Source organism: Danio rerio, chromosome 20, assembly GCF_049306965.1.
Source record: "Danio rerio strain Tuebingen ecotype United States chromosome 20, GRCz12tu, whole genome shotgun sequence".
In the NCBI taxonomy this organism is placed as follows: domain Eukaryota; kingdom Metazoa; phylum Chordata; class Actinopteri; order Cypriniformes; family Danionidae; genus Danio; species Danio rerio.
In genome coordinates this window covers 8,178,580-8,197,708 of record NC_133195.1, presented here as the reverse complement: position 1 = coordinate 8,197,708, position 19,129 = coordinate 8,178,580, and the positions used below count along the sequence as shown (strand labels likewise).

The window sequence follows — 19,129 nt, the reverse complement described above, 5'->3', positions numbered from 1 at the left end:
GGAGATGTATGAATGTAGTCCTCCAAGTTCATGGGAGTCATAGTTATTATTTGTTGTTCCTAAAACTTGAATAGGTGACAAGACTTTTGTCAGGTTGTGCATTTTGTGATCGTAATATCTGTAAAGTAGTTCATGACAAAAGTTTTCTTATTCAAACTTTAGGTTGCATATAGAATCAAATAAAAGAACAAATGAAAATGAGAGAGTGAATTTAAACACTGAGTGAGCTAGAAGGTCTGTAAATGCCATTCTTTGTTGAAATGTGGACATGTATTTGGTGCGACATGCAGCAAGGCTTTCCCTGGACAGTGAATGGGGTGCAATTTGGTATTAAATGGTTAACCATAGTTTGGACAACAATGCAAATGGCAATTTAAAGTTACATACTAAATCAATGTATTGGGCTGATTTCCTTCATGCTTGCTATTAGGGCCCTGGCATGGCTGTACACTTAGATGCCTGTGTGAAAAGGAACGACCCTGGCGTCGATTTCCATGGGCAAAAAATTCTGTGCGTAAGCACATGTTTTGAGCTGGGCCCCAGCCCCAGAGCCTATCTAATGTATTGAGAGAGTGAGAAAGGTAGGATTGCCAATGTGCACAGCTTTGCTGATCTCAGCAGCTTGCATAGACAAAGCTAACGGAGTGACAGTGGTGTGTGTGAGGGAGCAGACAACACAGTGACAACAGGTGTCCCTCTCACATAAAGTACTGAAAAACACAGTGGAGTCTTTGTCATAAAGCAAACAAACATTCACATGTCTGTTTTTCGTCCAAATTTCACACTGTGCCCTTAACTGGTGTGATAAATTCTGTCAAGTGTTAAACAAGTGCCATATCCATGCTTCGCATAACTGAATATAGTATGAACAGCTGAACTTTTGTTACTGTGTGATAGTATTTTGGAAACAGCAAGCAACAATGCACAAAAGGTGGCCTGGTGGGCAGCGTGTGATGCACTATGGCGTGGTGCGGATGGACTGAGAGACACGGATATTATTAGTATTGATTAGTTAATCGGGTTGGTCAGATGGAAATGGGGTTAGGGGATCTGGGTTGACCCACATTGATCTTTATTGGACTGTGTTCTGTTATCACAAATAGGTGAATGTGTATAAGTTATGGGTCACGGGTACAGATTTAGCGTGTGGGTCAGTGATCCTGTACCACAATGTGGACAGCGGAAAGAAAAGGTGGTACTGAGGGTGCAGGGTGCACTGAGACCACACATTCCAGAGGTCAGAGTTCATGGGTCAAAGGTGGCAGAGGACCTTAATCTTTGTGTGTGTACTTATGTGTGTGTTTTAGTATTTACTCTGGGTGGGTTTTTTGGATTATGTTCCTGGGAGGCCGAATGGATATGTGTGTGCTTTAGAAGTGTCAATCAAGTTTGAAATGCACGTCTGACTTCTGAGGAATCCCACACAGGTTGGTCTCATTCCAGTATGCCAGTGCAGGACCATTTATAAATGCCATGTCCTTACTTATGGGTCAAGGTCTGACTGGTGAGCCTGGCTTTATACAATCCAGTTTATACTAAAGCCCAATCCCAAATGGTGCACCTGACTGCCCTTGTGGACTTTCCGAAATGCCTGTGAAGTCCACAAGGCTGTATAAGGTATCCTATTTTTCATCCCACTTTGATGCACATTTGACTATTCACATAGCATTTGTGGCTCAAATGATTGGGTTGTAAATAAATGCATCCAAAACTGAAGGATCCAGGAGCCAAATTTTAAATCCATGACTAAATCCAGCAGAGCACTTGCTGTTGAGATGAATGGGAATGCTGGGATAGCTTCCTCAATGTGTGATAAACTTTGGTCCACACACACTTTGTTCTAAATATATGCTTCTTATTGTGGTGCTACTCTAGATTTCAATGGCCGACCTCTCTTCCTCTCACCCTGCCACCCTCCCTCTTTGTACCTTTTCCCCAAGTAATTAATGGAGCCCCTCCTCTTACGTTTCCCTTGTTCCCAGCAGGGGTGGCTTTCTCTTTTGTGTTCAGCTTCAGTCTTTCAGCCAGTGAGAGTCTCATGAGAGCTGGCAGCGATCCACTCATTCTCAACCAATTCCCACAGGGGCAACCATGCCCGTTCTCTCTCACTCCACATCCTCCACAGGCTCTCGTATTGTGTGAGGGAGCTGGCCACAAGCCCCTTACAGATTACCAATGATAATGCCATCAATGGAGCAGAAAACTAAACAACAAACCCTTACATCACCCTTTAGTGGTCTCAGAGGACACGCTTGTATCTAAATTTATTTTATTCTTGCACACTGTCATGCGTACATTGTTTTTTTCAAGGTGTAGTCTTGATTGCTGCTATTATAGATCTTTAATGGTTGGAAAGGTCTTTCCACATGTCTGGTTGGTTATGAATTAAGTTCACCCAAGATTTGTTGTGTCCAACTGGGATTTAGGTCACAGGAACATTCATGCTCAGGCTTGTGTGATGAGCATGTACTTCGTCCAAGACTTATAAAACAACCTGAAGTGCTTGACAAGAGAACAAAGCTCTGGCCAAGGGTGTCTGTGGTACCTGGAGAAAGTTTTCGATTAGTATTGTCATTCATCTCAATGGTTTTTGAGGATGAAAAGCCAGTGTGTTAAGTATCCAAACCTTGGAATCTCGGCTCTGGCAGACATTTTGCAAAGTGACTTAAATGGAGTTAACTTGTTAACAAAGGTTCGGCAGCAGGACCACGCCTCACTTTGCCTCCTTAACCAATCACCTACTCCTTAAAACTTAAATAAGACAGACCAGTCCTCTAACACTGTTCTTCTCGTTCTTTCAAACCCACACTTTCTCCTTCTATTTCCTTGCTGCCCATTAACAATTCTATAATCGTCTCTTCTCTCCTAGGTTGAGTCAGGGTGTTCAATCACTCTACCAAAATATTACAGAGATGGTACCCCACTCTGATTCTCTGGGAATTATCGTAGGATGCCCGATCAACTAACCTACCTGTTCACTGTTTACCCTCTTACTTCCCTTCACCTTCATCCTGCTGTTCCATTACCATCCTTTACATCCCTACAATAATGTCTAGCTCAAAGTGTGGTGTGATCCATGCTGGTGAAATTCGGCATGAAGTCAAACTGTACTCTTCTTATTTTTATATGTATACTGCAGTTATAGTTCTAAATGCATCTATGCACTTCATTATTTTGTAAAAAAAACAGTTGCCTTCATAATCTTTAATCAAATACCATGACCTTTCCACCCCCCCTCAAAAGGAATTCCGTCACTCTTAGTCACATGGAATGCCTTTTGGGTGGGTCTATCAGTCCCTTCGAGGGAGGCAGTGGTTCAAACTAATATGATACTATTCTGTCTGAAAAAAAATAGCTCATCACTCTCATCATCATGGGGTAACTGGAAACAAGTAAACAATTGGAAATGGAAAAACTCGTAAAGGCCTTTTTAAGGAGTGTAAACTCTAAAACATCCTTGCTTCATTATGTCACTTGCCCTTTTTTCTAGCATTCTTCAAATCCGTCTCTGTGTCCTCAGACTACAGGAAGACTTGATTTGGCTGACTCAGTCTGTGGCTAATTTTGAAGAGACATATCTTGAAGACATGTTGTGTTAATTGTGGTTTCTATTTCAGAGAATCTCTCATTGTGTGTGTGTACTTTTTGCCACATTTTAAATGTGTACTTTCTGCTAGCTCACCTAGTGCCACAGAGGCACAGTCACGCTAACCTATATCTGTGCTATTCTTGCTGACCCGACTTGGTTCTGCTTTGCACATCTGATAGAAGATAAATGTGTTTGTGTCTATGAGTGTTTTATTGTGCTTATGCATATGCACAATCTGTTCAAAAGAGAATTTTGACCCTTTGTTGTCCTTTCAATGCGCTCATTGTTCAAGGGCAGACAGCTTCTGTCAGGAGAAGGCCTTTCTTGCATACGCGTCCTTTCACTAAGTGAATTTCCTTTTCACTAATGCATCTTTGTCGCAACAATGACAAATCGGCCTTTAATAGTCATTCGGATCTTCGGTTTCACAATGCAGTCGACTTTCACCTCATCATGCAGTCAATACCACAACTTCCTTTACCGCAAAAGACATTTGGACGCTTTGAAGGAAGAAAAATCTAAATCAGATGCAAGTGCAAACAGTTCCACATCATGTACCTTTAACTAGATAGTCTAGTTTTAAGAGTTTGCACTATCAGAAAATTATTTGTTTGAACATGTCTGACCCAGCAACACTGGAACAACCAGTTGTGTTAGATTTGGCCTTAATTGTCGACAACCAGAGACAGATTTGTGTTAAGGAAATTTCATTCATTCATTTACCTTCGGCTTTGTCCCTTTATTCATCAGGGGTCGCCTTGGCATAATGAACCGCCAACTTATATGTTTTGCATCCCAACACTGGGAAACACCCATACACACTCATTCACACACATACACTACGACCAATTAAGCTTATTCAGTTCACTTATAGTGCATGTCCAGGGACTATAGGGGAAACCGGGGCACCCGGAGGAAATCCACGCTAAAACATGGGGAAAACATGCAAACTCCACACAGAAATGCCATCTGGTGCTCAAACCAGCGACCTTCCTGCTGTGAGGTGGCAATGCTAACCACTGAGCCACCATGGCACTCATTAACGAATTTTGTTTCTCAAAATGATTGTCTCTTAACCTTTGGTAAGCTTGGTGTTTTGGTCATACAGTCTTTATTCTGTCAGGGTGCATTACTTCCAGTGGCTTTTTCTAGTGGATGTGACCTACTTGAAAAAAGAACAATCAATTTCCATCAAAGCTGTAAGCATTTGATGTAATCTGTAAGCGTAATCCCTCACACATTTTCATAAATGCTTATAAGATCTGTTATTATATTCTTGTAGCAGACACACAAACAAGATTTCCCTCCAGACTTCAAGCCAGAAACCAATAGTCGATAGTCTGATAAGAATCATCCTATTTTTTATATGTATAAACATTGATTTCTACAGCTGATTTCCTGTCTAGCCTATCAGCAAGTGTTGTGGCTGCGAAGAGCTGGCTCAGTGGTTGCCCGTAGCGACTAACTGACGTCTAGCCGTTCTCCTGCTGACAGCAGAAAGGCTGCATGACCACATCTGATAAGGGAAATAGAAAAATTTCCCTCACACTGCACCAATATGCCACCCACTTATAAATGTTTTCTGAGTGTGTCTGGTGTATGTGCGGTGCTCGAGGTCCCAACAGATTTCGGCCTCATTAGCTATGCATTCATCCAAAGATGTAAATTAGGCTTTTGCGCAAAACTGGAATGTGGCTGAAAACATTCCCTAATAAAGCAGTTTCCATCTAATAAGTCAAAGAAAACAAAATCATCACTTCCTAAAAAAAAAAACTTGTGCCAAATATAAAAAAAAATGAATTTGCTGCAGCAAGAGAAGATATTGTGGGCCTTTTTCTTATTTAATAAATTACTTGCTCAGAAGATGAAGACAAACCCCAATCTTCAGCACCGCAGACCCTTGGAATTACTTTTTATTTTAGAATTTTAGAATGAGCAAAAAATCACTTCAGATGGTGGTCCACTGGTTTGTCCATAATGGCCAGTGGCGATGTAGATAATCACCCCTCCATCCAACCCTCCACAGCCACCCCCCGCCCCATTACCCCTGCTGTCCACTCACTTTCGTCTGCGACCAAGGACGGCACAAACACCTTGAGGGCAGCACGTTCGTTGTTTGCTTAGAGTGCCATTTAAGCTTGCACTGCTACTGATAATTGTAGGGCTTGGCGATTTGGCCTAAAATCTAAATCTTGATTAATTGAACATTTTACCTCGATTACGATTAATTAACAATTATTTTATTTGTTTATAACCTTTTTTTGCCCTCATTGTCCACTGACAAGTTTTATATGCTGTCTAAAGGCAACTCTGACACAGCTTTCAATCATAGTCAATGTGGTGCAAAGGCTCAAGAATGAGTTCATCTGCAAAGTGGCCCCAGAAGTAGAAATTACATACAGCCTTTAACAGAGTGGGGTCACGTGAGGGAAAGTAATTGAAAAAATTGTCCTGGAAAAATTTCCAAGACGATTATAGGTTCTGAATGTCAATTACGATTACTTTTCGATTAATTGCCCAGTCCTTAAGAAAGGCGTTTCATTGTGCTTATTTTTGTTGTTAAATGATCAAATCACATTATTTTTTGAGGGCCATGCTAGAATTTATCTGGTAAACTTATTTCCATTGTAGTTTATGCACATATAAAGTGAAAAAGTAGGTTTTCACAGTAGCTGTGCACATACATTTTTTATGCAAATTTTGTCGTATTAATTAGTTTTAAAGCAATTTTTTATGCGATATACCAAAATGTGCATAGAGATAGGCAGATTGGAAAATGGCTATTGTTCATTAGGCTTCTATTCACTGCTGAGTGTCAGAGTACGAATGGAAAGCTTATGCACACTCAACCCAAAGACCAAGAGCCACTTTAAATGACAACCTTCACATGAACTTTCTGAACATAGGGTTTTTGGGCTTAGAGATGAACTGGGAGTTCATGATATAAAAGGGCACAGTCTCTACAGCAGTAAATTTGCACATTGACCAAGTAAATAGATCTTGACAAGGACATTGGTCTGTTTGACATCAGTTTAGCTTTTAATATTTTTCACATGGCTTCCCTGACACGAGGATACGATAAGAACTGTTTAACTTGGACAGCGTCCTCTTTGTGTCTGTAGGTCAGCACTCGCCACTCTTTAGCTGCGGTCATGGGTCCATTGTGACTTAATTTATTTCTATTTAATTTACTTTACTGCGACCTCAGACTAGTGGCTTCCTCCCATCCCTTTTTTTTCTTCAGTCTCTCATAGTTACTGAGCCCCATAGTTACTATTGTACCAGAAAGGTTGAGTAGACAGTTACAGTAGATAAAAAGAAGTAAAACAACAAATGGCATCTACATATATCTGTGACATTAAACCATTGAAATATATTCATAGGATTGTTTGAATCACTTTGGAAAAGGTTAACTTAAAAAACAGAAGCGCTGAACTGCTTGCGGAAGCACCATGATTCAAAATGCTTGTTTTTAGTATGACTACTGGTTAAAGTCAGGTAAACTACATGTTGCTGTGTTACATAATAGTTTGTTCCTCAAATCTGTGGAAAAATAGACCAGTATGCAGCATTCTCCATTTGATTTAGCTGAGAAGAGGCTCTAGCTTCAGAATGTGAATCATTCTGTGATGCTTGTTTTTAGTATGACTACTGGGTAAAGTCAGGTAAACTACATGTTGCTGTGTTACATAATAGTTTGTTCCTTAAATCTGTGGAAAAATAGACCAGTATGCAGCATTCTCCATTTGATTTAGCTGAGAAAAGGCTCTAGCTTCAGAATGTGAATCATTCTGTGATTCACCTGAATGATTGAATGTGAATCAATTAATGAAACATCAATGATTAAATGTGAATGTGAATCATTCTGCTAGGATAACATTTTTGGAGCGTTTTGAAGAAAGATTCTCAAGAATTGAGCGCTTGTGGCTTTCACATTGTCATTTAATGGCTGACGAACCATAAAGAAAGGGTAAAAAACGAAGAAGTCTTGACATACCAAGTTGTTCTCATGGTGGTGGCATGGGCGATATAACAATGAAATACTGGCATGATACGGGCTCTCAGCCAACATCATTGAGCATAGACAGAAGGCTTTTCACAAACACATAGACATAATGTGTAGTTTTTTTGTACAAAAACACACATTTCGGAACTATTTAAGTTTTGTGGCCTCTCAGTTCTCCTCTTTCAGTTGTTCTAAGTATGTACTGTGGCGAAATACCAGTACACAACATATTTAAGCCATTACACAAGTTTTGGTCTGATTTATTAATCTGAGGGTTTTTCTATAGCATAAATACAATTTTAAGGAAAGAAATAATAATAAAATTATTTTTTTGAGTTAACTTTCATTTTTACTGTTAACTTTACCACACTCGCTCAGCAATAAAGCTGTCTTCGGGGTGGTTCCTTTTAAAAGGTTCATAAGGTGTCCCTACTGATACCTTAATGGTAATAACTTAAAAGTACAAAAGTGTACCTGTTGACAATTTAGGTACTGATATATAACTTGGAGATACCAATCGACCCTTTAGATAAAACTGTAGGTACAAATGTATCACACATGTGACAGCTTTATTTCTGAGAGTGCACTTAATATATGATTTAAAGTTTTGTTTTTCTTTACTTAAGCATTGAGGATCATTTGACTTAACGTATTATTTTGTTTTTCTTTATCTTTTGACATAATAATTGTGCAGCTATACACATCCTAACCGAAATTAATATGGTCTGCTTTGTTGTACAGTTCTCAGCACAAATGACTACACCCATTTTGGAAATAAATATTTGTATCAATTTTCAGTAAATATAGGCAATGTATTTTGGTGTTTTTAAACAAAACAGATTTATTAAACAGATATAATTATTAAAATAACATTTTAGTTGCAGAACATATTTAGATATTGAAAGATAATACAATTGAATATTGCAAAAACAAATTACAACCTACAAAATTTCAACTAAATTTTTCAAAATCCTTGCTTCTCTTTATTTTTTCTCTTTTTAAAATTTGTATTTAATATTTTTCTATAACATATTAATTTGGGTGTACTGGTTTTGGACGGTTATTATAAGTAATTTTGTTAGATAAGCTCCAGATTTGGCATCAGTACTGACTAATCTTACGTATTTGAACTAATATAATATTATAGCTTCCCATTAAAATATGAATTTAAAAGATAGATTTGTGAGCGGTATATGACAATGCATTAGCATATGCTGAAATATGATCACCAAGACTTGGCTTTTCCAGACATTCTAAGTGTACTTGACCTTGTGGTCAGAGCAGATCTGAAAACATCACAAGTCGTGCCAAGAAGGAATGTGCGTCCATGTCTGCATGTGTTTCCGCATATGAACCCTATGTCCAACGAATTCGCTCCACCCAGGTTCATATCCCATGATTGATTTGGCTGAGCCAAGTTTCTTTGAGCGTCCCCCTATTTGAGCACCTGTGAGAAAACCCCACAAAGCTCTTTATTTTTACAGGTGTTAAAAGCATCTACTGCCTTTAATACTGGTAATGCCTATCCGTCTGAAAAGAGGGAGAGAGGAAAGAGGTGTTTGACCGCATGTAGATGAAGTAGCTTATGTCGTGCATGACCTTATGTCTAAAAACCACAACATAATATTCCTTTGAATATGTTTGAATATTATTTCACCCTGTGTTTAAGAACATAGATTTTGGAAGTTGAGGTATAAGTAGATTTTGCAAGCGAAAAGTCCCAGAGGGTCGATTGAAAAACGTTGTTTTTCAAAATGTGCTTATTCCCAGTGCTGGTGTGATCTTACTTCGCAAAAGGTTTGTTTTATTGTGTGTGTGTGTGTATATATATATATATATATATATATATATATATATATATATATATATATATATATGTACATATATGTATATATATGTATATGTGTGTGTTAGAAAAGATCAGTCACCACGGCTGCAGTCTCCTCTCTCCAACCGCAAAGAGCCCAAACGGCCCCTTCTCTCGTTCGCTCCAAACACCGTTCCAGACGTTTGGGTGGTCGGCGTAAGCTAAGCTTTGTTTTTCTTGCTATTCACACATTTTACAATCCTTCAAGGGGAACTTTTCAAACGCTCCCACCACAACTTTGCGTCTGATGTTTAGTTTGCTTTGATTCGAAAATATGTATTTATTTTTCCCGCCATTGGCTGGATGATGCCAGCTGACGTGTGTTTTGCAGGACGTGTGACATTTTAATGATTCAGCCATTTCGGGCTGAAATCCCAGCCTGGCATGTGTTTCTTTCAGAAAAAAAATAAGCTGGTTTAGATGCATACCGAACTAATGTGCGTGTAGTTTGTTGATCGTTTTTATACCAAAGGAACCCTCCACAACATAAGCCTTCAGGGTTTTGCTTTAAACCACAAATAGTGTCTCCATCATGGTTCTCTCATGAAGCAGAAAGACATGAAACAAACTCTTGTGAAAATGTTTTAGCGAAACCACAAGCAAACCTGAAAGCTCAACACAATCTGTCTACGAAATATCCACACACTATATTCCAGATTCTAGTAAGTTGCCTTCATCATAGCCACATTTTTATTACAAGCAGATATAAATGCCATGTTATGCGACACAACTACTAAGAACTTGTTCTGAACAGATTCTTTAGAACAGGGGTGTCCAAAGTCGGTCCTGGAGGGCCAGTGTCCTGCTGACTTTAGCTCCAACTTGCTTCAACACACCTGCTTGAATGTTTCTAGTATACCTAGTAAGAGCTTGATTAGCTGGTTCAGGTGTGTTTAATTAGGGCTGGAGCTAAACTTTCCAGGACACCGGCCCTCCAGGACCGAGTGTGGACACCCCTGCTTTAGAAGCTCTTTGTATATTCACCAGCACTGCTAAATAAATCAAAATGGTTGACGAGTCAAGAGAAATTGTGATTTCTAAATGCAGAATGAGTTCATTTTGACCTATTAGCCTACATCAGACACAATTGGAATTTTGTGATGCATAGAGATTTTGTCTATATATTTTTCTAAATTAATTACTTACTGAGTCCCGTGATTGTTCTGGTGCTCCCTTTAAGATGTAGCTCACTAAGTTTTGCAACAAGACTTCAACAAATTACACTGATCCAGAATTGGTGTCACAGAAATTCCCAAACCTCAGTTTTTCTTGTGATAACCCAGCATTCCATTTTACAAAATTACTTTTTAGTCCCTCAGTAAAACACTAAAATCAAAGCAAGATAAACTTTGAAGGGTTTGGGGTTTGTTGTGATGTCTTATCTGGTCTGAATTAGTTTTCTGCATACAGTATAGTTTGAATAAAAGCTTTGCTTAATGCCATTAGGCTGCATTGTCTTTAACTGTAAGCTACTTTGCGCTGACAATAGCCCTGAACCCGAGCCAAGGGGAAGCCTCTCTTTTGCTATTGTGCCGCTAACTGTTACTTCAAAACAATGTGTATTAGATAGACAGAACGTTTTGTGCGCTCTGTGAGGTTTTGTGTACATGGATCTTGTAGTACTTAACTTAGGGCTTTGTTTAGAAGATTAGATAAAGGTTGGCTTGTCAAATTAGGTGAACAAATCATTTGATGAAATTCTTAGTCCTTCTGCATTAATTCCTTTCACATGTCAATGCACTTTTGCTCAAGTTTAAGGCTTTTGCAGGTAGATGGCATGCTTTTGATATCGCAATCAGTATTTTGATTTCTTTTTCCATTCATGTGATGTCCTTGAAACAAGATCAAATTCAGTATTTAGTTTAATTATTAAATAGTATTGAATTAGATCTTGAATTGTGTTCATGAGATTTTAAAGCATGATTTGCCAATGCAAAGAAAAAAAGTATTATAAATGAATAAAGTAAATAAGGCAATTGTGGCTTTTTATCATTCAATTCTAACTGGCTATCTCATTGTTCAGACATTTTTGTCAAAATTCAAGAAGTTCTGCAAGTTTTGAGACAAAAGCGCAATTATTTGGAAAAGAATTCATAATTTTGAGTTTGCATGTTCTCCCTGTGTTTGCGTTGGTTTCCTCCGCGTGCTCCAATTTCCCTACAATCCAAAGACATGCAGTATAGGTGAATCAAATGAACTAAATTGGCCATAGTGTATGTGTCTGCATGTGTATGGGTGTTTCCCAGTACTGGGTTGCAGCTGGAAGGTCATCCGCCATGTAAAACATATGCTGGATAAGTTGGCGGTTCTTTCTGCTGTGGCGACCCCGGATTAATAAAGGGACTAAGCCGAAGGAAAATGAATGGATGAATGAGAATTCAGAATTGGAAGATGTTACCAATTTTTCTCAGAATTTTGAATTTATGTCTCACAATTCTGACTTTTTATCCAAACACTGATAGAACTGTTCAAGTCACAAAAGCCTTTATGTATTCTTTTCCGAAATCGAGCTTCTTAAATCAAATCTCTGCTTTTAAATAAGAAACAAAATACTGAATTTGTGATGTGTTTTATTTTATTTTTTTTTAACAATTCTAAAAAAGCTTCATGAACATTAGTCATGTCAACAATCCCTACCCTCTCAGGTAAGTGTGTGTCATGACCCACCCCACGGGGTCTGTGTGTGTGTTTTTGCGTAGTCATGCTGCCCTCGATGGTGTTGCATAAATCGACAGTGCAGCCGTACCAGCGTGGGTTCTACTGCTCAGACGACAGTATCCGCTACGCCTATAAAAACAGCACTGTGCCCTCCTCTGTTCTGACAGCTGTGGGCCTCCTCCTGCCCATTGCCAGCGTAAGTGCCCTGCACAAGGGCCTAAAGACGGAGGACATGGGGCCAGGCAAGCGGGGTGACCGCATCGGAAAATCAGTCTTTTGAGAGAGTCTTTGTATTTTATAGATAATATATCCACCCTTTTCCTTACCCACGTGATGCAGTGCATGAATTATGAGCGTAACTTCCATTATGCTGTAAACCAAAATGAATATTGTCCTCACAGTTCATCCATTGAATATAAAAAAACAAATATTGCAGCAATATTATAGATGTATACTTAATATAACTGTAATGTATAGGGAATGCTAAAGGTAAATAACCTATAGGAGCAAAACTGATTGAAATACCAAGCGCATATATGAAGCAAATATAGGTCCCACTTTATATCAAGTGTCCTTAACTACTATGTACTTGCAACAAAAAATAAATACAATGTACTTACTCTGTTCATAATGTATTTGAGAACACTTGTGGTGCTCTTGAGTTGGTATAGAGGTAGGGTTATGGACATGTTTGGTGGTATGCGTAAGTTTAAGGGTGCGTTAAGGTGCAAGGCATAGTCAACAGTGTATTTACAAATGTGATTACAGAATTTAATACAGATGTAATTACATACAGGTATACAGGTAATCAAGCATAAGTACCCAGTAAATACATGTATTTACACAATTAGTACATTGTAATGAATTATTAATTTCTGTGTAAATACATAGTAGTTCAGGACGCTTAATATAAAGTGGGACCCAAATATAAATATATAGCACAAATGCAACCTCCCAATCTGTTTTCACTATGTGGATTATTTATAACACAATCGTAAAATCCAAAGTATTCATTATCTTATATATCCAACACAATCTCACGACAATTTATAACTCTATTAATGGCTAATTCTATTCTATTCTATAATTCTCTATTAATGGCTTAATCTATAAATGGATTTAATGGCTAATTCGTATGAATTTGTACGATCTAATTTGTAAAATTTATTACGATTTGCTCATCACCCAATGATGTTTGGGTTTAGAGTGGGATTGGGTGCCACGCCTCCTTTTTAAAATCGTGAAATTTCGTACAACTGAACTTGCACGAATTGTAACGAATTAGCCACTTAACTGACGACACGTAAAATACGTTTTTTCAGGAGGTCAGGCTGATATATTTGCAGTCATCACATGCTGAAAAAGGTGGATAGCTGAAAGAACCAACTGCTGACAGACTAAATATGCATTTCGACTCTCTTAGAAACTGAGCTACCATGTCGCACCCCCCTCCGTCCTACCTGGTATTTCCCATAATCCTCGGCTGCTGTGTGCTGTGCTGTGCTGTGCCGCTACCTGCGTGTGTCTTTCTGAGACTGACCTGAAATCTCTCTCTTTCTCTCTCTCCCCCTCTCTCCCTCTATCTATGTGTGTGTGTGTGTGTGTGTTTTGCTGTAGCTGTCCTGCCTTTCCTGATAATTGAAACTAGCACAATCAAGCCGTACCACCGCGGGTTTTACTGCAGTGACCAGTCCATCCAGTACCCGTATAAAAACGGGGACACCATAAGCGATGCCGTGCTCTGTGCCGCTGGCATTCTAATTGTCATCTTCTCCGTAAGTTACTCTTATATATATATTCATATAAATCTACCACTTATCCATATAAACATCCCATCTACATCCCTCACCCCCCCTATTAGATCAGTAGATTAACTGTAGGAATAAATAGTGACTTTTTAGCGCATCCATAATCATGTTTGAATCCATTAACCAGTCCTCCCCATTCCATCTTTTTATTTAAAATGAGTTGAGTAGCTCATCATGGTCAGGGCTACCTCTGGCTTTCTGTTTTCTCTCTCTCTTTCTCTCGCTCTCTCTCTCTCTTTCTCTCTGTCTCCCCCTTTGGATCTCATTCTCTCTTTTCTATTTCATCGTCTTCTGCCTGCATGTGATTTGTGATGCATTGCTGTTTTTGAGTTAGACGTTTGGTCAGAAAAGTTATACGCAGAAACAGCAATGCTAAGTTATTGTTCAAAATGGTAAAATTACAATATTAGGGATGCATCTTATTAGAATTTTGGTCCAAAGTAGTATAAACAGCCAAAAATATGACATGTTCATTGAAAAACAGAAAACTGTTCAAATAACACACTGACTGGACATATCTATGTAATATGGACATTCACCGGCCACTTTATTAGGTACACCTGTCCAACAGCTTTTTAACGCAAATTTCTAATCAGCCAATCACATGGCAGCAACTCAAAGCATTTAGGCATGTAGACATGATCAAGATGATCTGCTGCAATTCAAACCGAGAGTGGGGAAGAAAGGGGATTTAAATGACTTTAAACGTAGCATGGTAATCGGTGCTGGTCTGAGGATTTCAGAAACTGCTCATCTACTGGGGATTTCACACACAACCATCTCTAGGGTTTACAGAGTGTGGCCTGAAAAAGAGAAAATATCCAATGGGGGGCAGTTCTGTTGGCGCAAATGCCTTGTTGATGCCAGAGGAGGTCAGAGGAGAATGGCCAGACTGGTTCGAGCTGATAGAAAGGCAACAGTTACTCAAATGACCACTCATTACAACCGAGGTATACAGAAGAGAATTTCTGAAAGCTCAACACATCAAACCTTAAGGCAGATGGGTTACAGCAGCAGAAGACCACACCAGGCGCCACTTTTGTCAGCTAAGAACAGGGAACTAAGGCTACAATTTGCTAAGGCTCACCAACATTGGACAATAGAAGATTGGAGAAACGTTGCCTGGTCTGATGAGTCTCGATTTTTGCTGCAACATTCGGATAGTAGGGTCAGAATTTGGCGTCAACGACATGAAGGCATGGATCCATCCTACTTTGTATCAATGGTTCAGTCTGGTGGTGTAATGGTGATATTTTCTTGGCACACTTTGGGCTCATTTGTACCAATTAAGCATCGTGTCAACGGAACACCCTAACTGAGTATTGTTGCTGACCATGTCCATCCCTTAATGACCACAGTGTACCCGTCTTCCAGCAGATCAACGCGCCATGTCATAAAAAAAAAAGTGTGAATCATGCTTGAACATGACAATGAGTTCAATGTACTCAAATGGCCTCCACAGTCACCAGATCCTCAATCCAATAGAGCACCTTTGGGATGTGGTGAAATGGGATATTGTCATCATGGATGTGCAGCCGACACATCTGCTGCAACTGAGTGATGCTATCATGACAATCTGGACCAAAATCTCAGAGGAATATTTTCAATAGCTTGTTGAATCTATGCCACAAAGGATTAAAGCAGTTCTGAAGGGAAAAGTGGGTCCAACCTGGAAAGGTGTACTTAATAAAGTGACCAGTGAGTGTACATGTTTGCAAAAGCACTACTGTGCTGTTATGGCAATGCTGGTAAAATGATGCCTTTAGAGTTGTCAGATGTGGTTATTTTATTGCCTTGTTTTATTGTTGTTTTTATTTTATTTTTAAATCACTGTAAGTTAAGCTAATGAGTTAAATTTAAAAACTCACAAAATTGCTTTATATTATTTAACAAAAGCATAATAATTATCACAAAGCATTTTCAGTTTGTGTCATGTGCATCTAGAATGTTTGGTTTTGGGAGGATTTTCATTTCAGTGCATCCCTGTTAATAATGTAATGACAAAAACTTTGTGGAGAAAGGTGGTTTGAGTTTTATCTACTCATCCAGTTACTTAAATTTGATCCCCAAATGCTAATTAAAACAAAACTAAATGCTAAACACACACAACACACACAAAAAAAGGTTGCCTAAACTCTCACAAAACTCAATTAGAGTCTTTAAATAAATATGGATAAGACATTAAACACCCCCCCCCACACACACACACACACACACACACACTCACAGCTGCCGAGGTGTTGAATTAGTGGACATTCGTAGCCCTCATGACAGCTGGCGAAGGGTTAACTTCTCGCGAATGAACTCTGTCACCTGCAGAGCACGTGTTAAATGACAAACAAGAGCCAATGCAACACTAAACCAGATAGCGCAATGACTTTTGCGCTTACATCGAACTCAAAAACAGCCAAAATCCAACACATCAGACGAACCCCAAATGGAACATAGTGGTGGAAGATGAGGGAAGTAGTCTTAAAATACAATCCCCTGAACACTGGCCCAACACCAAACTATGACTCCATGGAGATCCCGTATGGAGACATGCATGCCTCACTGTCTGGACTAGACATGTTCCCATGCTCAGCAGTTCTTATGATTAAAACAAGGACTGCATATGTGCGTGTATGTATATATGTGTGTGTGTTGGCACCCCTCACACAGCTGTAGTTAATTAGCACTGTCTCCAGTCCTAGTTTGGTTAGGCCCCGGGGAAGCCAGTCCCGCTCTTCACTACCACCACAAAAGCACCCCTCCACATTTTGGAGAGACAAAAAAATACATGCGAGATAGTAAATATCTCATTAAGGCATAGTTTATGTACTTCATAACCTCTGCCTATGCAGTCTGATTTAAATCCTGCCGGTTACGAATGATGCAGACCTCCGCTTTTAAAACCCCATGCTCTGACTTCTCATATGAAAGCCATAACTTTCAGAAACATTAAACTTGTTCCATATCATTAAAGTATCACCAGTAACAGGCAGGCCATGCTCAGTCATAACTCCTGTGTTCTCCTTTCTTTCTCATTTTCCTCTTGCTTTTTTTGTTTGTTAATGTGCTACTGATTCCTCATCTGCATGTGTATGTCTAACCTCACTCTGCATGCCCATGACCTGACCACCGAACGTTTGATAGTATATAATGGCATATTTATATATATATATATATATATATATATATATATATATATATATATATATATATATATTTATATATATATATTTATATATATATATATATATATATATATATATATATATATATATATATATATATATATATATATATATATATATTTTTTTTTTTTTTTTTTTTTTTTTCCTGGTGTGATTTCACACATTCACAAAATGTACTTTGATATTATAGCTCTGTTCCTACATCTAGGGAGCCATCTTGCTACAATTCCTAAACAGCGATCTGCTCATTTTAAATGCTTCCAGTACATCCAAAAAATAAATAAATAAATAAACAACTCATACATTCGATTTTGAACTATGACTTTGTCACATGACCTACCAGTGTCATCACTTTTTTTGCGATTTTCTATGATCTCATAGGTCCAGACAGAACCTGCGGATTTTATTAGATATTTCTATGCAGAATTTTGTAAAGAAATATGTTGATTTCTGCAGTTTTATTTTAAGCGTATTGACATTATTCTTCAATGCAAAGGCGCGCTCATTTTTGTGATTGTTTGAGGACTTCCGAATAAGCTCCCTATCCTCTTAAGGACCAACTATTTTTTACATGCATTTTTTATTTCTCTTTGCTTTTGGGGCTTATTGGAACCTAATTAAAACAAAACCTAAGTATAATATTTTAATACGACAACTTTTTTGGCCGCAGATTCCATGGTGTCATTGACATCTCTTTTTCTCATAACACTACTGTTCTCATAAATGTAGTCTAAATGTATTGGAAGCAAATCTAAGCATCACACACATTGGCTCAACTAATTTAATTTCCATGCCGTTTGTCATTAGCAGGTTGCTAAGCTAACAGCCTTCATACCTTAAAATGTGTAAAAAGTGAATATATACAGTTGAAGTCAGAATTATTGAATCAATTATTGAATTTAAATATTTCTCAAATGATGTTTAGCAGAGTAAGGAAATTTTCACAGTATGTCTGATAATATTTTTTTCTTTTGGAGAAAGTCTTGTTTTATTTTGCTTAGAATAAAAGCAGTTTTAATTTTTTAATTACTATTTTAAAGTCAAAGTTATTAGCTTCTTTTAGCTGTATTATTTCCGATAGTCTACAGAACAAACCATTGTTAACTTGCCCAATTACCCTATCCTGCCTAGTTAACCTAATTAACCTAGTTAAGCCTTTAAATGTCACTTTAAGCTGTATAGAAGTGTCTTGAAAAATATCTAGTCAAATATTATTTACTGTCATCATGGCAAAGAAAAATAAATCAGTTATTAGAAATTATTAAGTTGTTAAAGCTATTATGTTTAGAAATGTGTTGGAAAAATCTCTCCATCAAACAGTAACTGGGGTTAAAAAAAAATAAACAGTGAAGCTAATAATTCAGGGGGTTTAATAATTCTGACTTCAACTGTACATAAACACGCAATTATTTGGCATTTTCGTGAAGGATGTTACACTCTAGGTTTTGGAACAGAGCCTGTTTGTTGTATTAATCTGTGCTATGGTTGATTTTTATTCTCTGCGAATGAATCGTTCTCCAGATTGTGATTGGCGAATGCTACAGGATCCATTACCTGAGCCAGGGCTCCAAATCGTTCGTGGGAAACCCGTATGTCTCCGCCCTTTACAGACAAGTGGGAGTGTTCATCTTCGGCTGCGCTGTCAGCCAGTCGTTCACAGACATCGCCAAGGTCTCGGTTGGACGCATGAGACCGCACTTCCTAGACGTTTGTCGGCCAAACTACTCTACTATCGACTGCTCTTTGGGATATATTACTGAATACACATGCACTGGAGATCCCAGTAAAGTTCAAGAGGCCAGGTGAGATATTCAGCACTTTTAATATCACTGCTTACTTGCTTTGTGTCACATTCTACAAATATGAATCATTACAATTAAGGGTGTAACGGTTCACAAAAATCACGGTTCGGTTTCATATGACAGAGTGGTGTCGAAATGTAACTCTGTTTCAATTAATTTTTAAGTAATTTTTTATTTATTTTTTAGAACAATAAGTGTCCACATTTTCTTCAGACAGCACAGA

General features: G+C 38.3%; 1 protein-coding gene across 2 annotated transcripts in view; it reads left to right on the top strand.

Annotated features, from left to right (window-relative positions):
* Nucleotides 1-19,129, top strand: part of plpp3 (phospholipid phosphatase 3) — a 57,479-nt gene that overhangs the window by 17,162 nt on the left and 21,188 nt on the right. The window contains exons 2-3 of one of the 2 annotated variants that reach the window (XM_001919526.8): nucleotides 13,738-13,895; nucleotides 18,626-18,906. In XM_001919526.8, coding sequence (XP_001919561.1) covers nucleotides 13,738-13,895; nucleotides 18,626-18,906 — 439 coding nt within the window. Of the gene's footprint in view, nucleotides 1-12,161; nucleotides 12,317-13,737; nucleotides 13,896-18,625; nucleotides 18,907-19,129 lie in introns of both variants that reach the window. The other variant, XM_003200678.7, reaches the window with a different exon arrangement.